At 41.9% G+C, this 15,801-nt stretch overlaps 1 protein-coding gene and 1 long non-coding RNA gene across 2 annotated transcripts in view; both read right to left on the reverse strand.

Annotated features, from left to right (window-relative positions):
- Positions 1-784: 784 nt before the first annotated feature.
- Positions 785-4,278, reverse strand: LOC133996882 (uncharacterized). The gene is made up of 2 exons (XR_009927231.1): positions 1,582-4,278; positions 785-1,498 (listed from the first exon to the last, which is right to left on the reverse strand). It is a non-coding gene; the product is annotated as an uncharacterized LOC133996882 (long non-coding RNA).
- Positions 4,279-13,037: 8,759 nt separating this feature from the next.
- Positions 13,038-15,801, reverse strand: part of mgat3b (beta-1,4-mannosyl-glycoprotein 4-beta-N-acetylglucosaminyltransferase b) — a 63,502-nt gene continuing 60,738 nt past the window's right edge. Inside the window, exons 5-6 of the mRNA XM_062436396.1 lie at positions 14,472-14,754; positions 13,038-14,287 (exon numbers count right to left, since the gene is read on the reverse strand). Of these exons, the coding sequence (XP_062292380.1) occupies positions 13,790-14,287; positions 14,472-14,754 (781 nt within the window). The 3' untranslated portion in view covers positions 13,038-13,789. The remainder of the gene's footprint in view (positions 14,288-14,471; positions 14,755-15,801) is intronic.

Genomic DNA, 15,801 nt, shown 5'->3' on the forward strand with positions numbered 1-15,801 from the left:
AACACCAGTTTCTGTACTGAATTATCACTTAACATTGAGAACCTATCTTGTGGAGGGGCACTGTGTCAAAATCTAGTTTAAAGGCCTTGTTATAGTTTATATTTTGCTCAAATGGTGTATATTCTTAATTGTATTGTAACTAACTGACACTCTGTGGCCCATAAGTTTTATTGTAGCTTGGGAGGAAGTTACACAGGATAGGCTAAAGTACGTATACTGAGAGTGGGGGGTGGGGATGGAGAGGACAATAGGGGCCTAACATCTAATAGTTGAATCTGGGAATGATTAAAAGTTGTGTTTCAATTCAAGACAATTCACCAATGTTGAATTTGTGATCAGGTCCTAGTCATTCAGAACTATGTTGTGTTTTATTGTATTTAAGTACAGAATTTAGAATTTAGTGCAACAAAAGACTTTTGAATATTAAAAATCTGCTGTGAAAATTGAATCCGAAGCGATGTGAAGTGTGTACAGTGGTGCAACCATAATGAGCTGTAATGATGTGTGCTGCAGTGCTGCCCTCTAGTGAGATGAGAGATGGATGATGCAAATCACAGCAATCTAGCAAAACTGCAGACATCTGCACACACACACACACACACACACACACACACACACACACACACACACACACACACACACACACACACACACACACACACACACACACACACACACACACACACACACACACACACACACACACACACACACACACACACTTCAGCATCCACACCTTGACAGATGCCTCGAAGTGAGAAAAAAAAAAACAGATAGCGTTGTCAAAATTTTAAAATTAATTTATTATATGTCTTTGTCATAGAACTCATTACTTTTTGTTCATGGTTAACATACAGCCATTCATATAGAGAACAAATGAGCTTTTTATTCATCATTTTCAATTAACTTAGAAATGTACACTCTTCTTTGAGACCCCGCAGAGGAGAAAAATATCCTTTTTTCAAAAGTATATTTTCTCATTGTGTTTTTTTTTTTCTTCCCCTGAGGGAAAAGGCGCTCTGCCTCCTCCTCTTCCTCCTCTTCCTCCTTCTCTCTTTCTCTTCCATTTGGATGAACGGATGTAGAGGCAAGGGAACACCTGAACACACTGGCACAATGATGAACACAGGCAACGGGCTGATGCGCATTGGGAGCTGAACACCGAGCCACAGAACAACACACTCATACTCGCTTTCTTTACTCTTTCACACAAACACACACACACACACATTCAGTAAGCTACAGTACATACACACTCTTGCACGAACACACTCTCTCCTGCATACCGATTACAGAGTGACAGACCCATCAAAACATTTCATAATAACTATACAAATTAATAAACAATCCCAGAAACAAAAAAGAAGCCCCAACAATGATATAAAAAATAAAACTATGCGACCATATACAATCATTATCAGTGCATGGGGACAGAGGGAGGCAGGGCATACAGGTTGTGTTGATGCACAATGTCACAATATGTAATAGGGGATGCTCACTGTGTCAAAAGAAACTAAAAAGTCATTTCATTTCTTCGTCCTCTCCTGATTTTTTTTTAAGCCCATTTTGGAGTTTTTACACATGGACGTGGCTGTAAGCTGCTCAGGTAGGAGTGTTTGTGTATGTTGAGTTTTTTTCACTGGTAGACAAAGATGAACCAGCATTGCAGGCCAGTTTTCCGGTAATCTCTCCAGTTTCATGTAGGTCAACTATAAAAGCACAGACAAAGCAACCCTCTCACTTTCACCAGGATTTTATCCAATAAAAAAAAAAAAAAAAAAACACCCAAACTGAGTCATCTAACCTATTTTCATTATCCCTCTCATGCTGTAAACCTCTTCTTTTTTTTAACACAATAAACTGAGGGGTAAAAGTGGAGGGGTAAATTTGGCAACCCGGCAGGAGGGTGGAGAGGATTAGATGGATATGGACCTGGCAACCGGCCCTGTTGGTTAATTGGCTGCAGACAGCACTCTGCCCCAGGGACATGAGACCGGGTGGCAGCACCATGCATGCTGCCAGTCATCTGCCAAGACCGTATTGTTCGTGTGTGTGTGTGTGTGTGTGTGTGTGTGTGTGTGTGTGTGTGTGTGTCAAAGCAACGTGGTGTCTTTTTTCAGTTAGTCATTTGTCCTCATTTCAAGGACAAGATGGACGGAAGGCGAAGGAAGTGTTTATGTATGTGTGATATGTGAGAGGACAAGCAGGATGCCTCCTAGTGGTCACTGTGTAAGTACAGGCCAGTGTGTGTGTGTGTGTGTGTGTGTGTGTGTGTGTGTGTGTGTGTGTGTGTGTGTGTGTGTGTGTCTGTGGACAAGGCTTCATTAAGCAGCAGCAGCTAGCCAGGCACTAACAATTGTCTTCATCACATAATCATTCTGTCTGCACCAACAAAGGAAAAACCTGCTCATGCAAGCTCAAAGCTCAGTTTTCAGCTCTGTCCCAGGATGTTTGTTACATATTTTTGCCATTGAGGCATTTAGGATTAACACAATGTTATGTTTTAAGGTGACACACATCTCATTTTGTATTATTATTATTTCATGACTCAATTTAAACCTTCTTTTTGAGGTGTGTGTTACCTCACAGTGTAGTTTTATGAAATAAAGATGTTTTATTACCACCACAGTCCATCTGTTGGACTTCTTTTGGCATGCTCACCAGCCTCTAACTTATGTTCTGATGCTGCTTAATGAAGCTTTCCCAAACCAAACACCAGTGACTGCATCAATTACAATGAAACCTTGCATTAATAAGTATTAAAAAAATAAATCATAAAACCTGGTTTAAGATGCATTGCCTGATACGCTAACAGTTATGTCTTTTATCAAAATTAAAAAGTACACAAATACATATAAATATATATAAATATAAATATACATATATATATTTGTGTATGCATTAAAAAAACTAAACAAAACCTCATCCCTCCAATAAGGTGCAATTCATATATTTATAGGCAGAAGTATTATCTGCTTTTCAGCATGCAACTCAAATAAAAAGCTTTTTTCCAAAAGTGATCATCTCTTAGTTTTTGTTTTTTTCCTTTTTTTGTTTTGTTGTTTTTTGACATCGTTGTCTATTTGGAAGGGAAAAACACACAGAGAGGACATCAGTGATAAAAGAGGAAAAAGAAGTAGTACAGAAAAAGCATCAAACCAGCACCACATCGCTGCGTGACAGACAACATTAAACAAAAGCTGAGGGCAAAAAATGGCAGGTTTTTTTTTTTCTTCCCCCCCCCTGTATCCTGGGTTCTTCTTGTGTCGGGACTCTGGCCCAAACCGGTTCTGAGTGGCTGAGCGATGACAAAAATGTTTTTTGGTCACACAATGGCGAGCCTTCATAGCGATCACATAACAGCGAGGGCACAAACAGAGCAGCTACAGTAGTCTGACTGTTTGACCAGCAGTGGACACGGCCACAATCAGAGCACAGCTAAAAACAGAGGCTGCACTGTGTGTGTGTGTGTGTGTGTGTGTGTGTGTGTGTGTGTGTGTGTGTGTGTGTGTGTGTGTACGTGTGTGTGTGTGTATGTATATTTATCTGTGAGTCTCTGTGTGCTGCAGTTATCTGTATATATGCTGCCATGTGTGAATGAATAGGACAATTATGAATAAAACCATCAAATAAAAAACATAAATCATTGAAAAAAAATAAAAATAAACCCAACAACTCATAAATCAAGTGGTTATGTGATGCTGTTTAAGGTCACATAGAAAACATGATGTCACCCAAAACAACTGGCAACAAAAAAAGCAAATCAGATGGCTGCCACAGTATATGACGCCCCTTTTGCGGCAGAGGTAACAGATCTGTGAGGTGGAGTAGAAGTCTATTCTAGCAGTAGGCTGAGACAGTGCTTATGAGCTCTCACACACACACACACACACACACACATACACACACACACACACACACACACACACACACACACTCACCGCCTTAAAAAGACATTAAATATCAAGCTGCCAAGTGGATGAAGTTACAAAAAAAAGTACAAAAACAATGTTAAATAGAAAAACAGAGGGCCAGAGACACACTTCGCCCCTCTCTCTGTCTGTTTCCCGGGACTTCCACCAAAAACAATATTAAAACAATACCCCAAAAGGAAAAAGACACACCGAATAACTTCACACAAAAGTGCAAAAAAAAAAGAAAAAGAAAAAAAAAAGTAGCAAATCTAAATGTGGAAAGTCTGTGATTGTAAAGGATCTGTCACTCCCTCTTTCCGTCTGTTTCTGATTGCGGGGAATTCAAACCCCTCCGGAGGCTCGCTCTCACCCTTCTTCCCCTCGCCCTCCTTCCCTTCACTCTTCCTTCCCCTTCATTTGCCGTCACCTTCTCCTTCCCTCCCTCCCTCCCTCCCTCCTTCCCCCCTTTCTGTCTAAGTTCAGGCTAGGCCACTATGGGAGAGTGACTTTCTGAGGATTGCAGGTAGGCTCAAATTGCAAAAGTCACCCACACACACACACACGCACACACAAAAAGGAAGACACACACACTGTTCTGCATGTCCAAAACACACCTGAACAAAAGACCTGTGTGTGATTGCTGCAGATGTCATTGTAACCGTGGGCATTGATATGATGCTATTACAGCCTCCCCTCCTTCTGGGATGGCTTCATACAATATTTTGGAACCTAGCCGCAGGGATTTACTCCCATTAGCCTCTGATGTTGTGGCGATAAAACCTGGCTCGCAATCAGCATTCCCAAAGGTGTTGGATGGGGTTGAGGTCATTTAAGTTCTTCCACAACAAACTGGGAAAACTATGTCTTTATTGGTCTGGCTTTGCGCACTAGGGCATTGTCACGTTGAAACAGGAAATCGCTGTTAACACAAAATTAGGAGCAGTCCACAATATCTCAGTATGCTGCTGCGTTACAGACCCCTTTTTTTCAAAATCAGCTTCTTGCTATGAGCGATGCTACATGAACAAGTTATTTCCAGTCAGAGTTTGAATAGTTTTATAGTTATTTCACATTTGAGATTTCTATTTGTTTCCCCTGTGCTCCTCTCAGTTACAAAAAAAGGTGATGTCATGTACATCTGTGCACCAATCAGGGTTTATCAGGATCTAATTACAGCCGGGTGGATTGTTTAGTTACTGTGCCTTAAATATGCTCAAACCACAGCCGCACAGTCCTGATAAAGCAGAGGAACTTAAAAAAAATGTACCTGAAGATGTTTTTTAACTTTAAAAAGATGCTTATTGCAAGTGATTCTGAAGTAGCATTTAAATATTGAAAACACATTCCTCATTGTAAAAGTAATGACATTACTTCACGTTTGATAGTCGCCTTTAAACAACTTAAAATCCCAGACAAAGTGGCTCACACACACAAAACATGTCAACAAGAACTTTAGAAATACCGCAAGTAGCTTTAAAGGGGGGGCTTTAAAATGTCCCCATTATATGAACCAATAATGTTGGCCTCAAACATGGAAAACAATCCCAGACCAAAACAACACAAAAGTGGGTTGGAAGGGGGGTGTCCAGATACTGTTGGCCGTACAGTCTAGCAACGCTCATCCCTTCCCTCGAGTTTCTGACGGTATTTGATCTGTAGCCAAGCGTCGGTCCGTCTGCGCCCCCGACTTTTTGTGTACGTATGTGTCACTGCGTCCATCTGTCTCTGCAGCGCGACTCTGACTTTCATCTTTTTGATCTGCAGTGTCACAACATATGGACTCCCGCACCAGACTCGTCCCACACCCAACCGCAACAGCCAACAATCTGTCCTGGAACACATTCAGACGTGTTATGAGCCCTGACTTACAAACATATGCTCGTACACCTCTGCTGTTTTGCTGTTGTGCATACCAGACACATTCATCAGACCCAATGTGAAATATAGGAGGAGTTTCCCGCTCATCATTATACATTTTCCACTATTTCATATTCAACACTGTTTCTAAACGGCCGCTTAATTCGATGCCTTTTTTTTTCTGAACTGAAGCACACTTCAATGTGCGAAAGGCCACATAATACAAGAGTTGGCTGCGTTTCTGAACAGAACTGGACCTCACCCAATTGATTTACTCATTAAAAAGACCCATAAACAATAAGAGGGCTCCAGCTCTCAGAGAGAAAATACAATATTTTGAGGCTTGCTGTTAAATTACCAACACTTTTTAATGCTTTAAACCGTATATTTACTCAAGTAAAATAAACATTTTCTGAGGTTCTAAGTTTTTTTCTCGACAGTGGAAACATCAGCTGAGAAAATAATCTCACCACAAAGTCTGTTTAGCACCTGTTTTGAACTCTCGAACCCGGTTATCTTAGAATCGTTGGGGTTAAAATTTCCATTTTTGTCTGAGCACTTGAGGTATTTCTAAGCCGTGTTAAAAGCTGAAAATAACATTTTCATTTAGCTCTAGTGATTTGTATCTATCTATGCAGATAGTTGTGGTTTTATTTGCCCTCTCTGATTTCTGCCTCCACTCCAAAAGTAACAAAATGGAATTTTGTTTGCGGTGCTCAAAGCATACTACTACGCATAATTAACAGAACACCCAGTCAACAGCTTTCAAAGAGACTATTTCATTGGTAGAAAGGAGTTCCAATGAGAGCTGTAAAGATACTTAATGTCATTTTTAAAGCTGTAAAAACCATAAATAATATTCTATTCGCCTCAGACAGACATTTTCAAATTTGGATATTGCAAAACCAGGGCAAATAAAACCAAAACTATCCGCCTGGCTGGTTACTGTAGCAAGGAAGTGAAAGAATATTTTTCTATTTTTGTAATCTGGGTGTACAGACCATTTAATAATATTTATAGGTATCAGAAATTGGTCTAATATGAACAAATCCAACTGAGCACAAAAAAGTAGGTTGAAAACTTGCACTTGTGGGGCGATGCCTATGTTCAGTTGGACCAAGTGTTTTCCAATCAGTGGTGACACATCGCTGCAGCTGTCAGAGTTAATGTGATCGCTCAGCTCGGGGAATTCGAATGCTTTCTGTTGCTTACATGAAGAGAATAACAATATTTGTATTGCCAACCAGCACCAGCAGCATGCTGTTTGTACGGCCTGATGGGAGGCGTGCGCTGGTTTCAAAATCCCATTTTCCAGAACTTAATTTCTTTATTTAATGTGAAGTTGTAAGGCCCTCAGCGTGATTAACAGAAGTAGTAGCAATGTAACATTAATGAGGACTGTTCTTCAGAGCTATAAACATCAGGCTATTCTGGATGATGGGTTGAAAGCATGGAAAAAAGTAGTCTTTTATGTACCAGCACAGGACATTAGCACTTTTTCATAAAGAATTTGGTAATTTGAAGAGTTTAGAAACTCTACCGAAATGACCAGTCTTTTTCTACACTTTCCAGACCTGCACTGAAACCCTCAGACAGAAAGAAAAAGAAACAACAACAAAGACAAAAAGGGACCCCAGTAAAATGACCCTCTATTCTCTACACCCCCACACCCTCCTCCTTGATTTCCGGCCTGCCTGCCGCTAATGTTTCTTGGAAAAGATCAATCGGTGGAAGCCACAGAGCTGGCGGGGGGCCAGAGCCGTGAAGGCATGTAAGCCCTGTAGACAAGCAGCCAGTCAGCCGCTCTGCAAGCACAACAACAGATGGGGGGGCGATGGTGGTGGTGGTGGGGCAACACAGCCCTGTGGATACACATCTGTATGGGATACACACACGTGCTGAACACTGAAAACATGTGTTGGTGGTTAGTGTGTGTGCTGAAAAAACAAGGCTGGACCATAAATGGGATATTTAAAGGCTGATGATTTTAAACTGATGTGAAGTTTTGTTATGATTTTCTGTAGAATTCAAAGATTTCTTAGGATACATTAAAGGGGCACTCCATCAATTTAACACATAAATAACTAGTTTACTAGTCATGGTTAGTTCAATTCAGCCTTTAAAAACAATTCATGTCTTCTGTGGCTCTGGAGTAGAGGACTGCATTGGGATTAAATCTCATGGGTCCTGGGATTTAGCTATAGCACTAACCAGAAGGATGGAGTCAAATGAATGAAGTTCAAAAAGAGCAAAGCATGTCATTATAGTACAAAAAGCAAAGTAAAGCCAGTCTGACATTTTGACAAATGTCTGAGTTGTTACTGAAAAAGATGGAAAGGAAATGGACTTGATTGATCTGCAATGGGCACAGATTTGGCACATCTGGGTTGAGCTGACCTGCTCTTTTCTCCTCGGTCAAAGTAACCTCTTCTTCAAATTTAAATCCCATTTTTCCTGCACATATTAAACAAGATATTATCGAAAAATGTGTTGATAAAGTAATAAATAAATACGATGTACTTTTTTACATGGAATAGGTGTACTTATTGCACTAGAATAACTGTAAGTATTGCACTTGAATAATTGCAATTATGCACTAGAACTTCATTTTGCTACGTTGTTACTGACAGGTTTGCATCTCTTTATTAAAAAGTAAAATAACGAGTTTGGGATGGGAGAAGACATAAAATCAATGGGACTGTGCTGTGTGGGTGTGGATGATCAGAAAGTTTGCGTGTGCAGGCGGGAGTGGACATACACATTGCAGAAAGGGGCGGTAATAATCCAGTGGGAGAGGGAGGGAGAGGGAGTACGGATCAAGTCTGAGAAAATAAGCCTGATGATGTCATGGAGATGCCATCAGGGTTCGAGACATTACATTTAAATAGAAAGGCTGCATCATGGAGCTATGACATGGACTTTGTAAGATGTGAATATTTTGTCAGGGCCTCATGAAAAGATGCTACAGATTTGCATTGTGGGAAATGTAGGATTCAGTATTTCTCTCTCACTCTTTAAATCCTCCCTTAACTTTATGGAGTGCCCTTTCAAGCTTACATCCTCACTTCAGACCACAAAGATTAACCTTTTTAAATGGATCCCACTTTAAAAAAAAAAATCCTATTTCTAATATCAATAACTGTGTGGAAATAAAGACGGTGCAGAGCTGTTTCCTAGCAACACAAATCCGTACTCCCATCTGCAGCTGTATCGCTGCAGACGTCTCGTTTACAGTTTTGCATTTTACACTTAATTTATTCCTTCTGTTCCAATCACCTGAAGCAAGCAGCCATGTTTGGTTGCAGATTAATTGTTGGCAGAGAGCCCGAGACAACCTGATCAAACTAAAAAGTCAAAGCTTGTATATTTGCTTAATGTTTGACATTGCTGTGAGAATGCTGAAAATGCAGTAAATAAATTATAACATCCTCAAAGTCAGGCTGTATTGCGGTTACTGGCTGCAGCTCTTTCCTATCCCATATGTTATCATTTTGTTGATTTTATGATTGTCATGATTGATCATGACAAAAATGGCCCCAGGCGTCAAGCCAGAGTTTCATTTAGACAGGATTTCCACTGACGTAAATGTCACAGGTTTTGTTTAAACGCCACAATCTGCTGAAGTGTCCTTGTGCAAGATGCACAACCCCACCCTTTCCCAATTTGGATAACACTTTAAAGCCATTACAAGTCCAGCCAGGCGGCACAAACACAGCTCAAATCTTTTTAACATCACAACCTCATTTCCACTTTAACTGTCATTAGTTTATAGATTTCCTTTTACAGGGATGATGGGGCTTTCTCCCTTCATTTGGACGCTTTTCATTTCATCGCCGCGGTGACTTTCTCGCATCAAAGTGAAAAATCAAAGCTGTTCGGTCAAGCTTATTACCTCCCTCCTCTCCCTGTGTCATAATCATGCTTTATCCAATAAGACTGTCACTGGAAATGGCAGTGGAAGGATTATTTCAGAAATGTCTCTTTTTGGATTTGAGTCTCCATTCATCAAGCCTTGGCTTTGTTTGTAATGGGACTCTCTCTCTCTTTCCTTGGTTGAGAAAAAAAAAAAAAAATCACATTCATGTTTTATTCCTGGTTATGATTAAAAAATATATTTTTTAAAGTGTTTACACTGTTTTCCTTGCAAATTGTCTACGTGCTGTGATGAGTCAGTCAAATCAATGAAAAAAAACAAAGCGGAAAGGAGAAAAAAGAGCAGTGTGCGTGCCGGTTGACGGTGTACACAGCACGTACGTGTTACCATTGTTAGCTCTGCAGTGCTGTGACATTTCCTGAAAGCGACGGAGCAATGACGGGTTTTGCATTTGTTTTATTAACGTTTTGTTAAGTGTGTATTGTTGAATTAAGTGGATAGTACTTTCGGGATTTCTCAACCAATCCTCCCTCTGCTCTCCCTCACCTCCTATCCTACTGGTTGGCTATCTTGTCGGTGACCTCGGGCTGTTAGGGATCTCAGGAATTCATCAAGAGGATCGTTGCCATGGCGATAACAGGGCAACAGGCTGAATGAAGTAACCCTGGCTACGCTTTTAGCAGGCCAGACAGCCTTATCTGGCATGAGTCGAGCTGTCATACACACACATGGTATTCAAGTCCACAGCATACTTACAGATATGCAAACAAGTGCACACACAGTTCACCAGATGTGCAGCCTCATTGCAGCACACTCAGAGTTGGGAGTCAGCGCTGGTTAAACGCCTTTTGGCAGAGCTTAAAGACAAAGACACAGACTAACCCTCGACGGGATTGAACGGACACCCCTATGATCACATTTCTCAGATGTTGTGAAGCCATTCGGTTCAAACTTCTTGTTATTTTTACATACAGCAGCATGCACATTAGAGCACGGACTCAGGCAACGTGATAGTGGTTGTGGTTTGAGGCCCTGAATCTGAATGCAGAGGGAAGCAGGTATACGTGTTTGTTTAGTGTTGCTTTACTGTCTCAGTTCATGATTTAACATTTCAGAAAGCCTCAAGGTCCGCTTGGTTAAATTCCCAGCACTCAAGTTGTCTACTTCCCTTTCAAATCTATCATCTGCTTCAATTCTGTGCAACAATCACTATCAGAATAAGGAAACAGAGCATTTCCTTGCTTTGATAAAGCAGAATAATCTATGTTAGCTATAAAAAGCGATAGTATTGTTGTTGCTTTTTGTGTCGTGTAATGTCAAATTCTATTTAAAGTTTGTTTCTCTCTGCAGCCCCTCTGGGGTTGTATGGGAGGTTTGGCTCTCAACACCAACACCAAACCCCGAACAGCTGCCACCACAAACCACGCCGCCATGGAGGCAGCAGCACAGAGCCGACACAACTGTCAACGGCTGATCTGCTTTTCCCACCAGAAACTCACAACCATGAAAAGCCTGCATGCATGGGGGCGGACTTTGGGGTAGAAGTGTTTGACTAGTTTTGCCAAATCCCAAAGCATGTTGAGATTTCAGTCTATGCCTTAGGGTTTTACTGTAGCTAATAATACTGTACAAAGGGATGAAATGATAACAAAGGAGGTCAGGGCTCAAAGTCCTTCTCAGGACAGTTGAATCTGAAATCTGAAAAAGTAGCGAAGAGGCCAAGCTGAGCTGGAAAACAAGGCTTTCTGTATTGAGATGATAACTAAAGCTACAATATGGAACTTTTGCCTTCAGGTTTTAAAATATTCTCAGTCACATCCTTTCCCCTCAATAACTGATCGAATGTCTCTCCCAAAACTTATTATTATTCCTTGTGAGGAGCTGCTCACCAACAAACAGCGTCTAGGCTGGAGGTATCTGTAAAGGCCAGACAGGCGTTAAAGAAGCAGATGCTTGATGCACTAAAAGAAACACCAAGGCCTTTTTTTGATCAGTACTTGTCTGGTGCATGTTTTGCTTCCTTAACTGCGCTCTAGCATTGTATTGGTGATATTATTTTGTTGCGCTTGACAAGAATGCTAGAACTCCGCTAGCCTCAGCCCCCATCATGCTCACCCGCAGGGAAAAGTATGCCCACCAAATCTTCCACAACTTCACCAAACTTCATCCAAATACTGTTCAAGGGGAGGTGGGGGCAAAAGACATGAGCGCTCATGTCTAAATGTAAGATGACAGTGATCTGGGGGCACAGGGAAGGCATCGCCATGGTAACGGCTACCCTGTCCTATAGAGACATGGGGAGAGAAATGAGGCACAGAGAAGATAAATACACCCCTATTATTGAAATGGGGCATATTTGTGAGGATTAAGAGGAAACAGACACAGTGTGCATGTTGGTGAAGAGTTGGAGTCACTTCAGAATGTTTGACAGAGAGAGAAATAGAGAAAGAGAGTATAATAATTGTATTGAGGCGAGGAAAAAAGTATGCTTTGTTAATGAGGATTAAGAGGGGAACAAGCACCAAAGACAGAAAAAGACACTTGTAGCATAAAAAGAGGAAGAAAGAGGGCAGGGGAAAGACAGAAATGCTTGGAAGAGAGATTTTTCAAGGTGTGGGTGATTGACAGCTGAGAAGAAAGAGGAATCTTTAACCGGGGGGACCTTACAGTCAGCACTGACCTTGTCTGAACGCTGCAGCTTCTCGCCTGATATGAACCCACCCACTCATCTTAACAACACCCATCCCGTCTCCTCTTTCACATAGTTTTGTTTCCAGGGAAACAAAGTCATCTCAGCTACTGGATAAACGGAGAGACAACTGATGGGCGATCTTTCCCCAACTGATCTCCATTGTTCTCATCGGACGAACAATAATGGTGAGCTTCATCTGTCTCTTACGCCATCGACAGGATATGATTTATTCAGACCTGTCTGTAAGCTCTGTAAGCTCTGGGGGACACAAACCTTCACACACACACACACACACACACACACACAGTTTCTGCACACTCATCCCTGCAACCCTTGTGCATCAGCAGACGCTGTGGGAAAGGGAGCATCGAGAGAGAGCCTCCTTTTCTCTCCTTTTCATCACCGCTCTCTTCCTTCCTCATTATCCTCCTTTCTCTCCTGCCTTCTGTCTCACTCGCACTGTTTTCCCCATCTCGCCGCCTCTCCTCACATTCCTTCCCTTGTGTTCCCTCACCCCCCCGATGTTTCTTTCTGGCCTTCTGTTTCATTGCGCTGATCTTGTCCCCCTTTCACGGCCCAACACCTCACTTCAATACGCTTCAGAGACAGGCCACGCACACACACACACACACACACACACACACACACACACACACGCATACAAACACACAAACACATAAAAGGTCTAAGGTGCAAATGGGGTGAGTGTGAATACATGAATGAGCTGAAACATCTCCATAAAGTCGTTACTTTTAATTTGGTACTGGGTACTTCAGCAGGGTTTAAATAGTATTTATCATTTTCTACTGAGACCCAAAAAAAAGCACAATATCTGAATGTGTGTTGTGTCTGCGTTTCTGGAAAGAGGTCACCAAATATGACAGGAAGACATTTGAAGGTGGAGGGATGGATCATGATCATCAGCCGGTCCGTAAACTTTAGTAAACACAGACAGAAACAAAACAAACAAACAAACAAAACAATCCTTCATTCCCAAGTTTGCTCTCTTCCCCACAGGTTTCACACGCCTGCGAAATATCCCTTGCTTTGCCTCGAAGCAGCCGCACTCTCTCAGATGGCATGTCAAATCAGTCTGGGTGAAGAAAGGAAGGACAGGAGCGGGCTGACGAATAGAGAGATAGCTTAGCACCTCCCCCAAAAAGGGAGGAATGAGGAAATCAATGACTCTGTTATCCAGTGGTTGTGTCCTCTCAACACTCTCTCCGTAAATCCATGGTGGATGTGATTCAGTGTTCCCTTTTGAACCCCAAAATAATTATTTTTAAGAGATTTTAAATCCCTGCAACATCAGTGCTGCTTGGCGGAGATACATTTAGTATCGCTCCAATGAGAGATGTAGTTCGTCAGTACCATTCTGTCCCCCCAAAAACTCTGCTGAGGCCTCGCTTAGGCCCTGCTAGTTAGTTCACATATGTATTCCCCACTGTACTCCTAGCCATCGCTTTGTCTGGGCATTTTACTGTAAGGGTTCTCCAGGAGGTAGTGGTACCTGTTGAAGTTCTCCAGCATGTATTTGGGGGCGTACATGTGCTCTTTGGGTTCCACAGGGGGATATTCCTGCAAGGAGCCATCAAACCAGCCCCCCGTCCGGATCAGATCGCGGATGTAGTTGAGGTCTCGCTTCTCCTCGTAGTCGCCCCAGCGTGGGAAGTCTCCGTTCTGTGCTGACACCAGTTTTAAGTAGATTCCCTCTGGCGAGAAGCACCAGGAGCAATGCCAGCCAGCGAAGTGGAAGGGGCTTCCCAATGACCACTGCACCAGGATGTGACCCGTGTCGTTTTCGTACTTGCGGAAACCCGGCATGGTGTAGTATTCACGACGGCGCAGTTTGATACCGTCACCGTCGTAGACATCGCGGAGCATCCCCACCGTGCAGCCTGATACGACCTCGAGAGAGCCAAACTGCTTCCAGAAAAATCCATACAGTGACTGGATGTGAAGAGACAACAGGAAAAACTTACTTATGAACACCACAGAATGCAGTTAATTTGTTGCTGTCTACAAAATCTTAGTGATTCAAAAGGAGATCAACGTCATGCATCATACACCTATCTGCAGCTTGACCAAACATTCATGTTCATAATCACACACATGAGCAACTTATCGCTTCTACCTTGCGCATGTGGATGGCGAAAGGCTCTGTCCAGCCATCAAACAACTTGAGGAAAAGGAGGCCTTCACGTGCTGGGATTTCATCAGCGTCGTTGATGACGAAGACATCATCGGACCTGACGCCTATCACTCTGGACATGCCGTTGCGTGTCAGGAAGGTACGCAGGTAGTCGTCAGCGATCCAGCCATCCTGCCGACCGCCGTCTGGGAAGTGGTCCAGGAACACGTACAGGATCTTGTGACGTATGTAGTCATAAGTACCATTAAGGAGGAGCTGCAGGAAACTGAGGAGGAGATTGCAGATATTACAAATGTTATTTTGTTGATTTTTTTAAGATGCAATGAGATCACGCCTTGTTATATAGGATTGTTATTAGGTTTTTGGTTTACCCTAACCCTAACCTTACCTTTAAGCTAACCATTTTGAAAACACTGCTGTTGTATCTTAGATTTTTAGATGCATTTTTCCTACAATTTCCTACCATTGGTCAGATAAGTGGTTCCTATTATATGGACTGAAAATCAATTAGCAGACTCCTATAGCTTTCTTGTGTAAATAAACATCAATTCTGCATTATTTTGGTCAAAAAGAGACATGACAAAATGTGAATTACACAATAAAGACCACCTGCTGACAAAGGTCCATGTTTGACAAATGGTGCCTTTGAACAGAGAAAATCCGCTGTCAATACAACAAACTCACTGGAAGAACAACTCAATTAACCTGTTGATATGCATAGCGAAAGACATTGTTCACCGAATGAAGCCGCTTTCATGCAGTGTCACATCCCATGATTGAACACACCAATCTCTCTTCCCAAGGCCGCATGCAGAGTCAATCATGTTGCTCTTGTCATAATCTGCTGTAAAATTGCTCCCAAGGCATTTCATGTTGTTGCCAAAGGAACTCCACTGTAATTGTTATTCAGTACACTGATTCAAGAAGCGTGAAGGTTGGCTGCGAACAAGACTGTAAGGTGTAAACAGCAACTCAATGTACTAGAAGAGTATAACAATTTGGCAACTTGGGATTCTCAGGATTTTGTGTAACTTTTTTATTCTACACTGATGAATATTTATGAAGTCAGAACATAAATTGGATGTCTCCAGTGTACAGTAGGACCTCAACTGAACTCTTGTATCCATATAAAAACATCAATAACACATAACCATGATTATATAAAGTATATACTACTCTCATGACTCAGTTTGCTGAGCATGTGTGTCATTTTACGATGATACAAAGAGAGTTATCTACTGATGGCCACAGAGCAGCTCAGTTGAGGATTACACATTTTACTTAAGTACACCTTGACCTTAAGGGCACAGCT

This window comes from Scomber scombrus, chromosome 2 (genome assembly GCF_963691925.1).
Source record: "Scomber scombrus chromosome 2, fScoSco1.1, whole genome shotgun sequence".
NCBI classification, from domain to species: domain Eukaryota; kingdom Metazoa; phylum Chordata; class Actinopteri; order Scombriformes; family Scombridae; genus Scomber; species Scomber scombrus.